Consider the following 20,276-nt stretch of genomic DNA (forward strand, 5'->3'; position numbering starts at 1 on the left):
AAATTTAGGCAGATAAAACCTCTGGGATTATATACTGAGCTGAATTGGTTCCCTCTTATTGTGGGTCCCCAATCCATCAAGCTGTTCCCTGAACTGTGCTGAATAAATGCTGGTAGCTTTGGATCAGGGAGAAGTTCTACAGAGGGTACCTTGTCTTATCCTTTCAAAGGCTGGCTAAGACTTAAAATGTTCAACTGCCTGAGGTAGTAAATACTGTAAAGAGATGGTAAACTTTGGAAATTGCTTTTTTCTTATCCAGTAACCGACAACCAATGAACCCAAAAATCAGGCAAAAATCTGAGTTAGAAATGTTTAGAACTGGAAATTGACCTTAGGGATCATTCTAATTTAATTTCTTCACCCTTCAATGGAAAAACGACCTCCTTTTACAGGAATTGCTCCTAGTTCTCCCACTTAATAGTCTGGAATGCTTATCCCCAGAAGGAAGAGAGCTTTAAAAAAGGAAACATGCAGGAAAGAGCATACTCAGACCCATGACTGGACTTGTGTGAGCCTCACTTGGAGGAAGTCTGCTGTAGTTTCAGTTAGGTTCTAAGGAGGATGGCCCATCTACAAGTGCATCCATTCATGGGTAGTTTTATTTGATGACCTCTCCAAGCCTCTTAGGAGCCTTCACAGTGGTGAACTGCATTATTGTACTTCACGTTTGGTGCCTCTCTCTGCAAGAGGGTTATACATTCCTGCCCTATTAAACACAGGCTCTGTTTACGTGACCAGTTTTAGCCAGTAAAATGTAAATTGAGCAGAAACACTAAAAACTGGTATGTACTATGAACTGTTCTCTCTCTGCCATAGTACGATCCACAGTGTTGCAGGATATGTCTATCACCAGGGATCCCTGAATGGAGACAACTGATTTGTGTTGAGGAGATAGCATGAATGAGGTAAAAACTTTCTAAGCCTTTGAGGTTTGGGGTTCATTGTTACCACATCATAACTTAGCCTCTACTGACTGATGCATTCCACTTCATAAGTGAATCAAAACAGTTTTATAAAAAGCAGCTTTAAGTGACAGTAACTTAATGGTGATAAGATATTTACGTATTACACTTGGGAGGACAGTAAAAATATTAGAAGGTTGACTTCTAGAAAGATGACTATCAAGGCAGTGTCTGACTCAATTTTATCATAAGCCAAATACTTATTATATAACTATACAATGAAATCAGTAAGGTCAATTTAAGAGTGGATAAGATTTCTACAGCCTCATTTAATTCAAAGTCCAAGTTGACTATCACAATTCTAGGAAGTTAACACTTTTATGAGTAATAAGCAATGTAATATAATACAGGATGTGAATGATGAAAACTAAACAAGTCAGTGACCCCTGGGAGGAACAAAAAGTCAACAATAATTAAAATATTTCAAAGCAAAATCTTTAAGATGTTAACTAAAGACCAGATCACGGAACTAGAGGATAGGATGGTTGGAGTCTGCTTGTCCAGGTCAACTGTTGTGCTGATATTGGAACTAAGACAAAAAATATGAAACTAAAAGACATGGGAAAAATGGTCTCTTTTAGCAAAAGCTAGGGTATTTTAGCTATATAAAACCCAAAAATAAAAGTACCAAGAAAGAAAAGCAGAAATACTTTCTCAGGCACAAACACTATCATTTAGTGGCTCTGACTATTGATCCACAAGTTCACCATGAGAAAATACTAATAGGCAGCCTTTTTCAAATAATTCAATACCACCCAAACATTTTCAGTACAGCTTCAAAACTAATTAGCTCATTTTCCTCAACGAAGGAAGTTATGATGCTTTTGCCTAGGCCAGTTATTTTCAATGTGGAATGGCAAGTTAATTCACGAAGCAAAGGCCCAAGAAAGCTTTACTCAAATCACTCATCCAATGGGATCCACGTAGCAGAGCACGAGGGGGGCCACCTCCCCTTTGAGGCTGACATCAGCAGGCTGGTCCAGACGGGCCCCCTGTCCTCCTGCCGCATCACCATCACCATCAACAACACGCTCACCCCCCACACCCTGCCACCAGGCATCATTCAGTACCAGACGGACACCTCCAAGTACCCCAAGGGCTACTTTGTCCAGAACACAGACTTTGACTTCTTCAACTATGCCGGCCTGCACTGGCCCGTGCTCCTCTACACCACCCCCACCACCTACATCAGTGACATCACCGTCACCACCGATGTGGACCAGGGCACAGGCCTGGTGAATTACCAGATCTTCATCCAGGGCAGTGACCACTTTGAGCTGAAAGTGCGTCTTCTGGATGAGGATGGTGGAGTCGTGGCCAAGGGCACGGGGGCCCAGGGCCAGTTGCAGGAGCCCGGTGCCCACCTGTGGTGGCCGTACCTGATGCACGAGCACTCTGCCTAACTGTACGCGTTGGAGGTGAGCTCACGGCAGAGACGGCAGCTGGGTCCATGTCGGACTTCTACACGCTCCCCATGGGGATCCGCATCGTGGCTGTCACAAAACACCAGTTCCTCATCAATGGGAAACCTTTCTATTTCCATGGGGTCAACAAGCATGAGGATGCAGATATCCGAGGGAAGGGCTTCGACTGGCCCCTGCTGGTGAAGGACTTCAACCTGCTTCGCTGGCTTGGCGCCAATGCCTTCCGCACCAGCCACTACCCTACGCGGAGGTGGTGATGCAGCTCTGCGACCGCTATGGCATCGTGGTCATCGACGAGAGCCCCGGCGTGGGCATCGTGCTGCCCGAGAGCTACGACGTGTCCCTGCACCACCACCTGCAGGTGATGGAGGAGCTGGTGTGCCGGGACAAGAACCACCCGGCCGTGGTGATGTGGTCCGTGACCAACGAGCCCGCTTCCTTTCTGGAACCTGCCGCGTACTACTTCAAGACTGTGATTGCCCACACCAAAGCCTTGGACCCCTCCCGGCCTGTGACCTTTGTGACCAGAGTCGACTCTGCATCCGACCTGGGGGCTCCGTATGTGGACGTGATCTGCGTGAACAGCTACTACTCCTGGTACCATGACTATGGGCACATGGAAGTGATCCAGGTGCAGCTGACCACCCAGGTTGAGAAGTGGTATCAGGTCTATCAGAAGCCAATCATTCAGAGCGAGTATGGAGCAGACACGATTGCCAGTTTCCATCAGGATCCACCTCTTATGTTCAGTGAAGAGTACCAGAAGGATCTCCTGGAGCATTATTATTGGGTTCTGATCAAAAATGCAAAGAATATGTGGTTGGAGAGCTCATCTGGAATTTTGCCAATTTTATGACCGATCAGTCACCAACGAGAGCACTGGGAAATAAAAAGGGAATCTTCACTTGTCAGAGACAACCAAAAAGTGCAGCATTTCTCTTGCGGGACAGATACTGGAAAATTGCCAATGAAACCATGTATCACCCTTCAGCAATGAAATCCTGGTGTTTGGGAAACAGCCCATTTACTTCCAGAAGCAAGAACTACTTCTCTACAGCATAATGAGAGGTCACCCCCTCTGTCATTCCCCTCCTCCCTGAGGAAGGGTGACTTCCACAGCAAGCAGAGCAAGTGTTTCCTGGACTGTTCATGGCAAGCTCTAGGAACTTTCTGGTTGGGATTTTGTGGTAATCTGTTAGAAGGGAAAGTTGAGGTGAAATAAAGGCTTTTCCAGTGTGGGAATAAAAAAAAAAATAAATAAATCACTCACCCACTAAGAAATGACAGGGTTAATTAACATGGTATCTCCTCTATGAATTTTATCATAAGTCAGAATTCAGACACTTTGGAAATTTCTCCCTTTCTGGTCTTTAGCAAACTCTGGCTATATACAAGAGCTGATAGCTGCTTTTTCATTCCTTCTAGGCCAAACAAAAATTTTTGGAGACCACTGCCTTTATTTTCATTTCATTTGCTGGCTTCTCCTTCCCTTCGTCCCATCTGCGCTCATATAGCTAACCTGGGAGCAGGGGTGTTGGGGACTGGTCCACTGTTTATACAGTCTGCATTCAAGTCTCAGATTATAAACCAGGCAGGCAGCGTGGGATAGCAGATTCAAATCCCAGCTGCCTGACATGACTATTACTTTACTTTCCTGCATCTAGTTTCCTGCAAAATAAATACCTTACTGGGCTTTTGGTGAGAATAACAAACAAAAGGACTCCAGAGTCTGAAAAGAGGCTGCTGCTTTACAAATCTACCTATTGTAAGGTCCAAGTAGACTGCCTGCATTTAGTACAGTTTGCCCCTTAATATTTGACAATTTGAAAGATCATTTCTGATTAGGTGAATCTGAGCTTGTGGCAGGACCTCAAACTGCATTTTGATTTTTGCTTGTAAGTAAGAGGTAACAAGGTGAAGATGTCAAATCTATGGGGTGGAAGTTCCTGTCATCAAACAACAGGAAACGGAGGTTGACTATACTCCATTAGGCTGAGAAAAGAGCTTCTCCACATTATTTGTTTCTATACAGTGCTACTGGATAAAAATTAATGAGTCACATTTATCTTAATTCCCAAAGGGTTAATTTTACTAAGTTGGGTCAAATGCTTTCCAATAGTCCAGAAAGTACTTAAAGCTGGTCAATGGCTTGCATGGAGACTCATTAAAACACAAAATGTCCTAAGGCAGGGGTTCTTAACCAGAGGTCCATGAGCTTAAACTGCAATTTGAAAAAACGAACAAAACATCCTTGTGGGGACGTGTTGGTGTGGGTGTGATGTATTTATTAAATAATACACAGTATTGTGTGGACTTAATAAGGGTCCATGACTTGCACCTGACTGGCCAAGGGGTCCATGGAACAAAAGAGGTTAAGAACCCCTGTCCTAGGGTTTCTGTTGAGATCATCCCACCTCTCCACGTCTACCTGGTAGACACGCCTCCCACTTGGAGATGAGATTAAGGTAATGGACTGTCGATCGACGAGGTCCAAGGCCTGGATGGCTGATGACCCAAAGACAAACTTCAGCCTGGGAAACAGAAAGGCTTTAGATTAGATGGCCTCTCAGTCACACCACTAACTTGACTCAAAGAATCACTGTCCTCTGCATTTTAAAAAACCTTAGTTTTGAAAACCTGATGATCAATAATATAGCAAAAACTCCAGTTTTCATCTCTTTGAATATTAATATCTTATTCATTTCTTTAGGAGTAAACTATTACAGATAAAACCCACTTTATACTTCTTCCCACCCTCCCTTCAACACTAAAGCAACCACTATCGTGCATTTGTTGGTTTCCTTCCTGTTAATGTTTTTATATTTTACAGCGTACATGTGTATCTGTATATGTATTTGTATATATATTGTTTTCAGTTTAAAAACACAAAAGGTGTGTAGTAGGTATCTTTTTTTGCAATTTGATTTTTCCAATGTATTTTTTTAAGATGATGCTTGTTGACATGCGTCTTTTTATTTAATTGCTAAATAAAATTCCATTTTATGTTTGTACTACATTTTATTTAGTACCCTATTGATGGGCATTCTGATTGTTTCCATTTTACACTATTCTAAACAATACTCAATTAACCCTGTACACATCCCTTGGTGCACATACGTGAAAATTCTTCTTAGAGAACTGAAAGTAGAATTGCTGGGTCTTAGAATATGTGCATTTTTCAACTTTAATAGGTGTTTCTACTTAACCAGGTGTTGCCAAATGGCTTTCCAAAATGGCTGTTATCACTACCACTGTACACTCCCATTGGCACTGTATGAGTTTTATTTTCTCCATGTCCTCATCAACCAGTATTGTCTGACTTTTAAATGTATGATCATCTGATGGGTATTAAATTTATACTTTTTGGCTATGTAATAAGGTTGTCCACCTGCTAAATGAACTATGAGAAAAAAATTTGATATGTGTTAAAATTCTTATAAAGTGTTAGGTGATAGAGTTGGGCATGAAATCATATATTTAGAAATTCTCAATCCAGTTAAGAAATTGTTTTAAAAACTACAATTACCTCAAAACAAAAAGTTTAATTATAAAAAAGGGAACACGACCCAAAATATTAATAATGATTTTCACTGGGTGGTATGATTATTGATGCCTTTTATGTTTTTCTTTATTTTCAAAAAAACATGTCTTTTTCCTGTATGTGGTGGGGTGTGTTGTGCACCCCAGTGTTTGTGGTCTTGGCCCACATTCTGGTTGGTGGGGAGCCATTTGTAAATAAGAGCTCTCCAAGATGTTACATCAGTTAAGGTGTGGTCCAGGTGAAACAGGCTGGGCCTTAATCCAGATGACTGGTATCCTCTATAAACAGAATGAAAGACAGAGAGAGAAGCCCCTGGGAACATCCAGGAATTGCTAGTCTACAGAACCCAGGAGAGAAAGAAGATGCCGCTATATGCATTGCCGTTGGCTGGAAAAGCGAAGGAACTCCAGAGAAAGCTGATCTGCCAGAAGATACCTACCTGACCTGGGAGGAAGCAAGCCTTCTGGCCTCTGAAACCCTGAGCCAATAAATTCCTATTGTTAAAGCCAACCCACTGTGTGGTATTTGTTTTAGTAGCGAAGAAACTAAAACACAGTATGTGTTTTACTAAGGCTTCAAAATAAAAAAATTCAACTTCATTTTCCAACAAACTAGTCTCATATACAACATACTATTGGGGAATAGGAAAGAACTTTTTTGAATTTTTTTTTCATGTAGAGCCTAAAAAATTTAGACTAAGAAAAACAGGACTAAGAAAATTTGGACAAAGAAAAATAAAGAAAATTTGGTGATAGCTCAGAAATAATCAGTTAGTTTACATGCTCTGTCTACTTTGTAACATACTGTGAATATCTTTTGAATGCATTAGCTTTCTAAATCATCTTTAACAGCTACAAAGAATTCCACTGTAAAGGTGAACCACAGTTTATTTTCCCCAAACTCTATTTCTGGATAGATTATTTCCAGGTTTTGTTTTGCTACCATAAACAATACTCTGAAGAATATGCTCACTACAAATGACAGTTGCCTGTGATTCCTGGGACACATTCTTATAAATGGAATTTCTGGGTCAAAGAATATGTGTACCTGCTGCTAGCTAACCTTCCAGTTTATACTCCTACCAGCAGAGTATCAGTTCTTTCCCCAAATTCTTGCCAACATTTGGAATTATCTTTCCTATTGTTGCCAGTTTTATAGATGAAAAGTTATCTTTTTTTCCCCCAATGTTTTTGGTCATTTATATCACTTTATTTTTTGTGCATTTTCTTTGTTTTGAAACTAGTCATCTATTTTTTTCTAATACATAATCCTTGTAAAATTTTGTAAGAAATAGAGAAAAGGTTAAAGCCCTCTCCTATATTCTACCTCTCTCCTTTCTTCTCCTTAAGAAAGGGGTTCTTAACCAAGAGTCTGGGGGCTTGAACTGAAATTAAAAAAAAAACATCATTCCTGTGGGGACATTTTGGTGCAGGTGTGATATGCTTATTAAATAATACACAGTTTAGTGTGGACTTAGTAAGGGGTCTGTGGTGGCAAATGGGTCCATGGAACAAAAAAGGTTAAGAACTGCCCTAAAATAACAACTAGTATGTTGGTGTAGCTCCTTCTGGACTTTAAGTATAAGTGTATATATGCAATTAAATGGTACTTATTCCAAGGTAGCTTTCCTTTCTTTTTTTTTGCTATTGAGAATGCAATTACATTTTTTAACTTTGTGGCATGAAGAAAAATGACTATTAATTTCTATATATTTTTTACACCTGGTCACTACTGTAGTCTCTTGAACTTTTAGTAAGAATTATATCATCTGCAAATATTAGCTATCTTTCCTTGCAAAGAGGTATACTTCAGATTTCTTTTTCATGTGTCTAGTGTATTAGCTACAGCTTCTAGAACAATGTTAAATAAGAGTTGCAAATAGAACAGTATGAGAATCCTGGTACTGCCAGAAAGTGTTGGCTGTTCACACTTGAGATTTTTAACAACTGCGTCAAAAAAGTATTGTTCCTAGTTTAATAAGAATATTTAAAAAAAATCAAGAGTAGCTGTTGAAAGGATTTAGCTCTTAAAACACATTAATGGTTAAAAGGAAAAACCAAATACAACAGAATATATACTTACGATAATAGCAGCTCATCAGGAACTGCAAAACAAGAATGAGAAAAAAGTTAACCATGTTAAACCAATGACCATAGACATATAAATCTTCAAGGGACTACAATCGAAAAAGATGGTGAATTGAACCTATGCATCTACATTTCACTCCTTCCCCAAACTCCACTAAAATAATAAAAGGATTTTTTAAAGGCATAAACTTCCAAGGGTGAGAAGGGATGAAGAGGAAACAATAGCAAAGACATGCTGGAAGCTGAATGAAGGGTGGAAAATAATTTACCAGAGATGAGAAAATGGAATTCTAAGCTAGCAACAGGGAGCACCAAGAACCCACCTGATTTATACTCCAGAATCCTCTACCACCCCTACCCCTCTACTCTAAAAACCTCAGAAATTGGTGGCTCCAGATAGCTCTGGAAGTGGGGATGAAGCAAGGGTGCTAAAATAAGGAAGTCTCTGTCAAAGTAAGTTTAAGAAGCCACCATACTCCTGTCTCCCTCCCTCCTTCTGGCAATAGACTGTTTATTTTCTGGTGATTAAAACATAAGCCATCTCACAGATGAGGTATCATATTGAAAACGGGGGGCCCTCCGGCTCTCCCTCCCCCCAACATGGCTCCTGTAACACAGGCAATCAGGCCTTCACCCTCTAGGCAGAATGTTAGAATTTTCCCTGGGGAATCTGACTGGTCCAAGAGGAATGGTTTCCCAAGTAAAAGAGCCTAGAGGGATCAACTGTGGTGAAGTTCATACTCCATAACATAAGGTCCATCCACCCAATTCAGAGCTACCAATGCATATTTTAGTCTTTCTTCTAACATGATCAGACAACCAGTGATTCCCAGACATCAAAGGGGAAAAGGATAAAGAACAAAACAAACAGAAGAAAGCTAGGGGGAAAACTGCAAAGAAGAAAATTTCAAACAGCTATTATTAACATCAACAGAAGGAAAAGAAGTCAATGCAACCATGAAACAGGAACAAGATATAATAAAAACAGGAAACTTTGGGGGAAAAAGAACTGTAGATTTAAAATCATAGCAGAAACAAAAAATTCAACAGAAAACCTGGAAGATAAAGTTAAAGAAATGTTCCAAAAGTAGAAAAATAAAAAAGGAACAATGGTAAGTAAATCAGAGGGTCAAAAGAGGACATCCAGTAACTGAATACCAGGAATGCCAGAAAGAACAGAAAACAGCAGGAGGGCATTCGTCAATGAAATAATTCAAGAAAAATTACCAGAATTGTAGGACATAAATTTCTAGCTTGACAGGGCTGAGATAATGCCCACACACTGGCATGACAACCAAACTAACACAACCTCATACTAATGAACATTATCATGAAGAGTGAGAATACTTGGTACAAAGAAATCGTTTAAACTTCCAAAGAAAATGCAGATCACATACAAAAATCAGGAGCCAAAATGGCTTCAGATTTCTCAAAAGCAACACTAGAATCTAGAAGTAGGAGAATAATGCTTTCAGATGTCTGAAGAAATATTTCCAACATACAATTCCATACCAAGCCTAACTATCAATTGTTGATAAAAGACTTTTTCAGATATGCAAGGTCTCAAAAAGTGTATGTCATGCACTCTTCTTTAGGAAGCTACTAGAATCTTGATCTAAAAAAACCTGCCACTGAGGCATGAGGGTTAGGAAGGTGCTTGTTTATCTAGAATATGGACTCTGAAATAGCAAAAACTGTTTTGCTGAAAAGAAACGTGAATGAATGGCAGAGTGACTCGGCTTGAGCCATCAAGACTGTCAGTGAATGATTAATCCATTAGGACCCGGAGCCTAGCTCTGGCTTATGTAAAGTGATATCAAACCACCCTCATATCTAAAAGCCCCAGAACCACTAAGCTGACAACAGGCTGTTTTTTTTCCTCACCCGTTCTGGAATCAGAATTAAGTCTGAACACTTGCCTGGCCTCATCTTTTAAACATATATACACTTGTCTGTGTTAGTTTTGACTGTATGGAGAAAACAAAAGTTGACTGACTTTTATCCTTTAAAAACTGAAGGTAACTCGTGACAAACCCTTTCAAAGTGCCATACTTTTAAAATAAAAGCCATCGGAATGAATAAGCAATGGCAATTCTATAATTTATAAAATGGCCATTTTTACTTTTAATTAGCCAAGGCATTTTGATTAGAAATATCTTTTTATACTAGCATGCTGTGAACACATCTGGAAGTCATCTCTTAGGATTTTGGTAAGCATAGTCCCAGAGCCTTCTCTGCTCGTTAAAAGAAAAAAAAAAAAAGATACTTTGACAATATTCAGCAGATTTATTCCAGAAGCTCAGAGTTAGTATGCGTTCATAGCGCTGGGTATGCATTTGGGTTCTGTGGCCTGAAAGCACTTATTTTTTGTAACGAAGTGGATGAGTATTAATTTTAAATTTAAAACCAGAATTGGTCGGGAAGAGGCCGTTCTCACTCAAGTCCCGGCGGCTCTCAGCCTTCCAGTCCCTGAGTTTTGCCGGAGGGGCCCCAACTACCTACCTCGCTAGTCCGTAAATATTTGTGAATAGATTTGAGTTTTACTCGCCCAAATTCCTTTTTTTTTTTTTTTTTTTTTTTACCCCAGAACGAACCGGGGGTTTACAGATAGCACCACGGGGGAAACAGCGGCGGGAAGGCCGAGGCGAGGCGCGTGACCACGGAGCCCTGAGCCCAGCGCCCCGCAGGCCGAGCGCCGGCCTCGCCTGCCCGCCGGGCGATGCCCATACTTCGCGCGCTGTCCCGCACCGCCGCGGCCATCTCGCTCAGGAGCTCCTCCACGACCGCCGGCAGCACGGCCATGGCCGACCCGGCCGCCAACGCAGCGCCAGCGGAGATGCGGCGAGGCAGAATGACGTAGGCGTGCGTCATCGCGCATGCGGCCGGCCACGACGGCGCTCTTGACGTCACGGCGCGACCCGTCTGACGCGCGCTTGGCGCTGGGGACGCGGCGTCCCGGGGACCCGACCCCGCCTGCAGTGCGCCGAGGACGCGGCGGGAGCATGCACCTGCTGCTGGGCCGGGGCCTGGGCCGGGGCCTCCTGCGGGCCGCGGGGCGGCGGTGGCGGAGCCGCCCGGCGCACCCCCCAGGAGCCCCGCGGCTGGCGGTGCAGGCGCCGCCGTCCCGAGGCGCGCCCCGCGGCCCGGGCCTGCTGCCTCTGCTGGCAGGTGAGCGGCACGGGCCGGGCGGGGGCGGGGCGGGGGTCGCGGCGCGGGCGGGGCCGGGTGACCTCGGAGCCCTTCCCGCAGCTCTCGCCTGGTTCTCGAGGCCCGCCGCGACGGAGGAGGAGGAGGAGCAGCGGCAGGGAGCCGGCGGGGCCGCCGCCCAGGCCGCGGCGGACGAGGCCGAGGCCGAGATCGTGCACTTGCTGAAGCGAGCCAAGGTGAGGAGGCTCCGGGCCGGACGGGCCCGCGCGGTAGCCTTGCGGAGCCGCGGCCCGCCGGCCTTGACTCTTCCAACTTAGCGAAGGGTAGATGGAAGCTCCGCGAGTAAGGCCCAGAACTGATGGCTCATCGGGGTGGGGTGGAATCCCCCCAGCCTTGTCAGACGCCGAAGCTTGCAGGGAAACTGCTGCAGTCTCAGCAGTCTCAGGTGCGAATGGAGATTGCACCACAGGCACCGCTCTCTTTATAGCGAGACAGAATATCGGAAGTGTTTTGTAGTGACTGTTTTATCAGTTAACTCGTAAAACAAAATAAAGAATTTTGCACCTCCGTAGCATCCTGAAAATGGCAGTTCAGTGCTGTCTGTGCGTTTTGGTTTTCTTCTTTCTGAACTCTTTTCTCCACATCCTTTTCTATTTTTTTTTCTTCCTAGGTTATCTTCTCTCTTCCTTTGGGCTAAATACTTCATGCCAGCAACTTCCAGATTTACATTTCCTGACTGCAGTGTGCTACTTACATGATATCTCCATTAATTTGAGGCACGAGTACTTCTCAGACTTCACATGCCTATAACTAAACTCTCCATCTTAAATGCTTCCCCAACCCAGTCATTCACATTTCCTCTTTACTATTATCTATTCTGCTCCACAGCCTAGAAATCTCAAAGTCATTCTTAAAACTTGTGGCCCTGGGGAGTGGATGCAGCTCAAGTAGTTGAGCACCTGCTTCCCACATATGAGCTTCTGGATTCAATCCTTGCCCCGGTACCTAAACAACAAGAGCAAAACTTATGGTTCTTGACCACTGTTCCCAATACACTTTCATGCCAGCATCAAATCCTGCAGCTGCCATTTCCAAAATACTTCTCAACCCTGCCCCCTTTTCTCTGTCTCCCTGCTCTCACCCCAGTGCAAACGTTCATCTTGCACTGTCTCCTCTTCCCCCTCCTGTTCTCTAGAATCAATTCTCCACCCAGCAGCCAGTGGTTAAAAAAAAAAGTAAATCAGATCATATCACCTCTTTGTATAAAAAGTTTTTACTTCCCACTACATTTATGATAATATCATTCACTGTCCCCAATTCACATCCATCTTGCTGTTCTGAAGAACCAACTGCTTCACCCTGTAGGGCCTTCACTTATTCCCTATCCTGTTGGGGACATTCTCCCCCCACTCCCCCAGTTGGTTGGCTCATTCTCATCCGTCTTACCTCAGTTGAGCAGTCACTTTCATGGAAAAGCTTCCTTAACTTTTCCATTTAGAGGAAATGCTTTACCACTACTTTCCATTACTCTTCTTCATAGCTCTTTTTAGTTGTATTTATGCTTACTTGTCCTGCAGTCTCACCTCCAGCCTGCAGGAAGGGAAAAAGGAGAGAGGGCAAGCAGATACAATTTCAAAATTGCACCGCCTCTGCTTGTACTTCTTGGCCAAAACTTTGTCATAGGGCCATGCCTAGCTGTAAGGAAGACTGACTTCAGTACCACCACTGTAGACAGTGCTTGGTGCATAGTAGGACTTCAGTCAATACTTGATGAGAGAGTGAGTAGCTGCCCTTTATAGACTATACTCTTGGTGCATAGTAGAAAGTCAGTACTTGAGTGAATGAGTGGCTGCCCTCTGCATTGAGATGATTTGGCAGTAAGTGCACATCTGTCTGGTAGCACGAGTCCACTTTCTTTATTTTTAATTTTCTGTTATTTTTTCTTTTTTTCAGTTGAGCATCATGAAAGATGAGCCTGAAGAGGCTGAGCAGATTTTGCATGACGCTCTTCGTCTTGCCTATCAGAGCAATAACAAGGCAGCCATCACCTATACTTACGATTTGGTAACTCTTCTAACCAGTCTGAGCCACTGGGGTTGTTAGTACTTCTTATTTATATTCCTGGCCTTCAGGATGTCTTAACGCTTTCTTTTTTTTTTCCCAACTAGATTTTTTTTGGTTTCGATTTTTATTATCTTTGGGTACCACTTTAAAAAAAAAAAAAAAGATTTATTTGTTTTTCTCCCCTTCCCCCCACCCCCGCCAGTTGTCTGCTCTCTGTGCCTATTTGCTGTGTGTTCTTCTGTGTCCGCTTGTATTCTTGTCAGCGGCACTGGGAAATTGCGTCTCTTTTTTGTTGCATCATTTTGCTGAGTCAGCTGTCCGTGTGTGCGGCACCAGTCCTGGGCAGGCTGCACTTTTTTCATGTGGGGTGGCTCTCTTTGAGGGACGCACTCCTTGCGTGTGGGGCTCCCCTATGCGGGGGACGCCCCTGCATGGCACGGCACTCCTGGCGCACATCAGCACTGTATGTGGGCCAGCTCCACACGGGTTGGGGCCCTGGGTTTGAACACTGAACCTCCCACGTGGTAGGTGGATGCTCTGTCAGGTGGGCCAAATCCGCTTTCCAATGGGTGTCACTTTTAAGAAGTCTCCATACCAGAACAAAAAGTAACAAATATTGTTAACATTTGTTTCTTTGGTGATGACAGGACCTAAATTGGTGCTCTAAACTGAAAAAAAAAATTGTTATTTTTTTTTCAGATGGCCAATTTAGCATTTATGCGGGGTCAGCTTGAAAATGTAAGTAAATAACTTTGTAATAATCTTTTTTTTTTTTTTTTTTTTTTAAGATTTATTTATTTGTTTAATTTCCCCCCCTCCCCTGGTTGTCTGTTCTTGGTGTCCATTCGCTGCGTCTTGTTTCTTTGTCCGCTTCTGTTGTCGTCAGCGGCGCCATTCCTGGGCAGGCTGCACTTTCTTTTCACGCTGGGCGGCTTTCCTCACGGGCGCACTCCTTGCGCGTGGGGCTCCCCCACGCGGGGGACACCCTTGCGTGGCACGGCACTCCTTGCGCGCATCAGCACTGCGCATGGCCAGCTCCACACAGGTCAAGGAGGCCCGGGGTTTGAACCGCGGACCTCCCATATGGTAGACGGACGCCCTAACCACTGGGCCAAAGTCCGTTCCCCACTTTGTAATAATCTTGAGTTTGTGAAGGACTAGTCTCAAGGGAACTTAATCAGTAAGGGTATAGGCTAAGCTGGTGTAACAAAGAGACCCCAAAATATAATGACTCAAACAAGATAGAGGAGTGATTTCTTTCAAGCATCAGTGTGGAGGTGGGCTGATGACTAATGGCAGGTAGATCCCTCTGCTCCATGAAGTAGTCCAGAAGCCTGGGTTCCTTCTAAGATACATCTGCATTTGCTTTGGTGAGCTGGCTCAACTCCAGCCTTGAGGAAGGGAGGAAGAAAGGATGGAAAGCAACCAGCTTGTTTCTAAGATATGATTGAAGAATACTTACATTTCTTCTGCCTTCCTCTATTGGCTCAGACTTCATCATATAGCCACTCCTAATTATAATAGAAGCTTGGCCAAAAACAAAAAAGACTGAGAGAATTCTTTAACTGAAAAGAAAGAGAGAAGAGTGAATATTAGGGGTCAGTTTGCAGTCTCTGCCATAGTAGATATGGATAAGAATTTAGTCTCTGAAGTTGGTTCTGTCTCAGAGTAGTGTGAGGTGCACAGATTGTAGGAACCTGATACTTTGTCTTTGGTCCCATTACAAGGTTACTTTTCTTTGTGTGTATATGACTAGTGTGCATATATGTATGAGTGTGTATGTGTGTGTGTGTTTTACAGGGCATGATGCATCAGATTGGTACTTAGAATCTAGGGTCATATAGATAGTGGGGTCCCAGGAGTAAGAAAAATCTTTTTCTTATGCTTTTAGGCAGAAAAACTTTTTAAAGCAACAATGAGTTACCTGCTTGGAGGGGGCATGAAGCAGGTAAGGATGTTGTCTAGAATTGGCCCCCAGCTGAAGCAGTTTTCCAAATATTCTTGCTTCCTGACCTTTACCCTCCCACCCACTTCCCACCATGTGCTTTGGCCAAAAAAAGTAGATTTTCCCTCCCTGGGACCTGTATAAAAAGTACCAGTCTTTTACTAATGCAAAAGCATGTTGAACTAAGACATATATGTTGGCTAATTACTCTGAAAGAATAAAGACTATAGCTTTGAGGCCAAAGTCAGTGCCGAGTTGACCCGAAATATTCCATTAGGAAATTTTACTTGTCATGAATTTCCTTTATTTCTTTTTCTCTCAACAGGAGGACAATGCAATCATTGAAATCTCCCTAAAGCTGGCCAGTATTTATGCGGCTCAGAATAGGTAAGTGTAGGTTGAATCTTAGGCATGGCAGCCACTAGGGAGTAGGGTTGTAGACAGAAAAACTTCTCCCCTAGGATGTTAGAACTTTCACTTACCTACTAAAAAATTGGATGTCACACTCAAAGTAGTCCCTCCCTCAACTTTAAAATCCTGAGGTGTTTCCAGTTTTTACCTGTGTTTTCCATTCTCCTGGTGAGTGAGGCACATAGCCGTCCACTCTGGCTGGAGTACAACAAAGCTAATCACTTTTCTGAACTGGGAAAGGAAGTTATGAGAACTTACACTTAGCTCTTCCAAGAAGAGGAGGGAGCAGTGTAACAGTCTCTAGGATAATGTGCTTTGAAGAAACCATTGTGCTTATATGAGTGTCAGTAAACCAGGAAAAGTTTAGGTACAAAGTTAAATGGCGCGACAGTTGCTATGGGAATTTCTCAGTGGCTAGTTCAGTAAAGAGTGTTTTTAAAGCATGTAGAGATGATTAGGTAGCTAAGTTTTAGGATACAGAAATATTGAAGTAGAAGGGAGGCCTTTGAATAAGTAGGACAGGAAATAGGTGCTAATTTTAAAATACCAGATGCATGTAAGTTCTAATAAAAAAGTCGGCCAGCTCCATGGGAAGGCTTTGGAAAACAGTTTGGATGCACGCCAAGGGTCAGGAACACTAATTAGGCCCTGTGCCTTTCAGTCTCTTTAGGTGGAGCTCTAAGAAGAAGCTTCTAGAGAGTTGTATTGTGGGATGAATTTAGGGAGAAACCACAGATTACCTTTTCCTTTATTTATTTATTTTTGTTTTGACTTTATTCCCACTTGCAGTATAATATACTTAATATTTTTATATACTCTTAAAAACATAAATAATGTTAAATGTAAATATGTGAAAGAATAATTTAATGACAACTGAAATGGCAAAATGTTTTTCTAATATTTATTTTCATAATAGGAAATTATTAAAATAATTTCATCTTGTTATAATTTAAATTCATCCCACAAACAACTCATAGTATTATACTTTGAGAAATACTGCACTAGAGGCCTATAAAACTATGTAATAGATTCCTTAGGAAATTTCCACATAGGAGTGAGCAGCATTGAATTTAGTCTGTATCTGCCATTTTTAGATGAAAAACAAAGATTCTGAGAATTTATAATACAATTTATGCCTTTTTTATATTTTAAAATTTAGTTTTTATATTAATGTTATAAGTTACTCCGTTAACAGAAGGTAACTACAGTAACAAATCTGCTTTGGTCAGTAGTTACAGGCCTACCCCACCTGTCCCCCATTCCGGAGCCAGGGATTGAATGCAGGACATCATCTGTGGGAAGCTGGCGCTCAACCACTGAGCCACATTCGCTCACCTGAGCCTGCCCTCTTGTCTGTTTACTTGTTTGTCTTTGTTTTTAGGAGGCATTGGAAACTGAATCCAGGACCTCCCATGTGGGAAGCAGGTGCTCAACCACTTGAGCCACATCTGCTTCCCTCCCCTTATTTTTGTTCATCAGTCTTGAGGGATTTGGGATGATGATGTCTGCTCTGACTGCTTCAGGCTAGGAAGGGAAATGGTATTACAGGGCAGAGGTATGGAATTGCTTTGCTTGCAGTTGAAGATACTCCTTGCTTTTGGGCTGAGGCTGGTCCATCATCATTGATTTGCTAGTTGTCCAGGGCAGGCCTGAAGAACTGGGGAGTAGGAATTGGCTGCAACTGCTGGGTTTTAGGGCTCCACTGGCATAGGAACAATCCAAAGGTTCTAAGTCACTGAGAAACCCTAGGGTTTTTAGTTGTTGTAGAAGTCGGATGCCACAGCAGTGGAGTGACATTAGCCCCGCGCTGTAGAGTCACATCAAGCCAGAGGCCCTGGCGTGGTTCTGCTGCCCTGCTCACCAGAACCTACTTATTCTCTCTTCATTTTGGTTGCATATTTGGTAGGCCGAAGCTTCCGAGGCCTTTGATTTCAAGCCCCTAGCTGTAGCTGGGATCTGTCTCCCTTGGAGGAGTACCATACAGGAATAGATGTTGATAGGGTATGAATTCCTAGAGTAAGAATATGCTCAAAACGTCACACTGGAGAGTAAGATAAATGCAGAGTTAGTTTTGTGGAGGTGGAAACTTGTGTAGTAGCTACTGACAATGTCTAAGTTACTCTGTACTATAGTCAAAAGAGTTTATTTTTAAATTTTGTCTTATTAAGAGACGTATGAGACCTGAAAAGACATGACCAGATCTTGAGGCTTAGAAAGGCTGGTTTTAGTTGGACAGAGTTGTTTAGAGACATCTTGCTCTGCCTAGGTGCATCTTGGGCAGCCTGCCCCAGCTTCACATTCTGGGTGGACAGGATTGGGTCTGGGAAAGGAAGGCAATCTCTCCTCTCCTTCTAACAGCCCCAGTAGAACAGTGGGCCATCGGTCAGTTCTTCCCTGGCAAAGCACTGGAGGAGAGGAGCTGAGCTTTATAGTGCTGCTTTTTTTTTTCTTAAAGATTTATTTTATTTATTTATCCCGCCCTCTTGCCGCTTGCTTGCTGTCTGCTCTCTGTCTGCTCTGTGCTTTCTTCTGTGTCTGCTTTTCTCTTTTTGTTGCATCATCTTGCTGTGCCAGCTCTCTGAGGGCGCGGGCCAGGTTACCTTCACAAGGAGGCGCTGGGAAGTGAACTCAGGGCCTCCCATATGGTAGATGGGAGCCCAGTCGGTTGAGCCACATCCTCTTCCCTGTAGTACTGCTTTTAGTAAGATATAAGAGCAAAAATGGAAGAGCAGGAACCAAAGCTGAGCTTCTGGATGGAGAAGGACTTTCTGTCATGCTTCTCAATGTCTCTTTATAGAGATGTCATTGAGCAGTTGGCATTTCCTCTGTCCAGATTCAGTCTGCATGCTTGGGGGTCCTCTCCAGTTGACTGAGGGTCCAAGTCTCCAGAGTTGGGCTAAATGCCTTCTGGGGCCTTTGTTAGGAGATCCATTTCTGTAAAAAAAAAAAAAAAAAAAGAGTTTGGAAGAAGTATAAGGCTAATAAACCTCTCTAGAAACTACTTGAGGTCATAGAAGGAATCCTTAATTCATATTAGTTGTATTATTTTAGATAGGTATTAGGTTTTTACAAATGGGGAACCTGACTGACTTGAGACAGTTAGTGAGAGATGATGAGACTACTGGTTACCTTGTCAGATAGTAGGAGATGATGAGAGTACTGGTTTTGTCAGTTATTAAAATTATAAGTGTTTCTAGCTTTTTGTCTTAAGTTACGTTAAGTGGATGACTTTTTTTTTAATGGTAGATGGACACCCCTGAAAGGCTTTTTAAAAATTCCCTCTTCCCATCTTACACTTCCTGTAGTGATAATGATTAAAATCCAAGCTAGAAAGATGAGGTTGAAGGAGTGGTTTGTGAAAAGGTGAACAGCCAATTGCTGATTTTTGCTTTACAGACAGGAATTTGCTCTTGCTGGCTATGAATTCTGCATTTCAACTCTAGAGGAAAAAATTGAAAGAGAAAAGGAATTAGCAGAAGACCTTATGTCAGGTAGGGAAACCTGACTTCTTTTGGACATTGCTTTTTCTACACCAAGAGCTTCACTGCTGCACTGCAAGGAAGGGAAAGGGGTGGAACTGGGGGAGGGAAGGTTATCCGGAAGGTCTCAGCAGAGGGTTTAGAATAAGATGTTTTGTTCAAACAGCTTGACCATTGTGAGGTTTTTAAAACCCTTTGCTGGCATGTTTATAATTTATTTAACTTTTAATTAGTATAACCTTGGAAAATTGGGCAGCAGAAAGGGAAGAACTTTAGTTCAGCTACTAGTCAAAATTTGATACCTTTTCGCCTTAGATGTACATTAAGTTAAGAAAGAAGAAAGAAGCTCATGTTTTTGCAGTTCACCTGCATCTATGAGGGGAGAACCTAAGAATTATTCTAGGAACAGAATTATATGGGCAGGAAGCTCTTGCTCATTCAGGTTTCTTTTTTTTTTTTCTTTAAAGGTTTATTTTTTATTTCTCTCCCCTTCCCCTCCTCCCGGCCAGTTTTCTGCTCTCTCTGTCCATTTGTTGTATGTTCTTCTGTGTCCATTTGTATTGTCAATGGCACCCGGAATCTGTGTCTTGTTGTGTCATCTTGCTGCATCAGCTCTTCCTGTGTGCAGCGCCATTCATGGGCAGGCTGCACTTTTTTCGCGCTGGGCGACTCTCCTTTCGGGATGTAGTCCTTGCGTGTGGGGCTCCCCTACATCGAGACACCCCTGCATGGCAGGGCACTCTTTACATGCATGAGTACTGTGTGTGGGCCAGCTCACTATATGGGTCAGGAGGCCCTGGGTTTGAACCTTGGACCTCCCATTTGGTAGGCGGATGCCCTATCCATTTGGCCAAATCCACTGCACATCTTTCAGGTTTCTTTGATTTGGTTTACAGTATTGAGAATTTTCAGATTTGATCTTTACTCAACTCTTTTTTTCACATTTTGGATATTAGACCCCTATCAGATTTATGATTTGCAACTATTTTCTTCTGTTTTGTAGGGTGTGTTTTCACGTGCTTGATACAATCATTTGAAACATGAAAGTTGTAAATTTTGATGATGTCCAATTTACCTAATTTTTTTCTTTCTTTCTTTGGGCTTTCAGTGTCAAATCTAAGAAACTGTTGCCTAGTCCAAGGTCATGAAGCCTTACACCTGTGTTTTCTTCTTAGAGATTTATAGTTTTAGCTCTTACGTTTAGGTGTCCATTTTA

The 20,276-nt window shown here is 42.7% G+C and overlaps 2 protein-coding genes and 1 pseudogene across 7 annotated transcripts in view; 2 read left to right on the plus strand and 1 right to left on the minus strand.

Moving 5' to 3' along the window:
• The window catches only part of ZSWIM7 (zinc finger SWIM-type containing 7), a 28,484-nt gene extending 17,584 nt beyond the window's left edge, over positions 1–10,900 (minus strand). For all 5 annotated transcript variants that reach the window (XM_004446515.4, XM_023588125.3, XM_023588161.3 and 2 more), the window contains exons 1-3: positions 10,744–10,900; positions 8,010–8,031; positions 4,815–4,917 (exon numbers count right to left, since the gene is read on the minus strand). In XM_004446515.4, the coding sequence (XP_004446572.1) occupies positions 4,815–4,917; positions 8,010–8,031; positions 10,744–10,885 (267 nt within the window). In that variant the 5' untranslated portion in view covers positions 10,886–10,900. The remainder of the gene's footprint in view (positions 1–4,814; positions 4,918–8,009; positions 8,032–10,743) is intronic.
• On the plus strand, positions 1,665–3,569 carry LOC139437124 (beta-glucuronidase pseudogene; annotated as a pseudogene).
• The window catches only part of TTC19 (tetratricopeptide repeat domain 19), a 47,139-nt gene continuing 37,738 nt past the window's right edge, over positions 10,876–20,276 (plus strand). For both annotated transcript variants that reach the window (XR_002796387.3, XM_023588014.2), the window contains exons 1-7: positions 10,876–11,182; positions 11,264–11,397; positions 13,115–13,225; positions 13,925–13,963; positions 15,117–15,173; positions 15,496–15,557; positions 18,978–19,072. Coding sequence is in view for 1 of the 2 variants with exons in the window: in XM_023588014.2 (XP_023443782.2) it covers positions 10,891–11,182; positions 11,264–11,397; positions 13,115–13,225; positions 13,925–13,963; positions 15,117–15,173; positions 15,496–15,557; positions 18,978–19,072 (790 nt within the window). In the remaining variant the exon portion in view is untranslated. The remainder of the gene's footprint in view (positions 11,183–11,263; positions 11,398–13,114; positions 13,226–13,924; positions 13,964–15,116; positions 15,174–15,495; positions 15,558–18,977; positions 19,073–20,276) is intronic.

Source organism: Dasypus novemcinctus, chromosome 21 (genome assembly GCF_030445035.2).
Source record: "Dasypus novemcinctus isolate mDasNov1 chromosome 21, mDasNov1.1.hap2, whole genome shotgun sequence".
Lineage (NCBI taxonomy): Eukaryota > Metazoa > Chordata > Mammalia > Cingulata > Dasypodidae > Dasypus > Dasypus novemcinctus.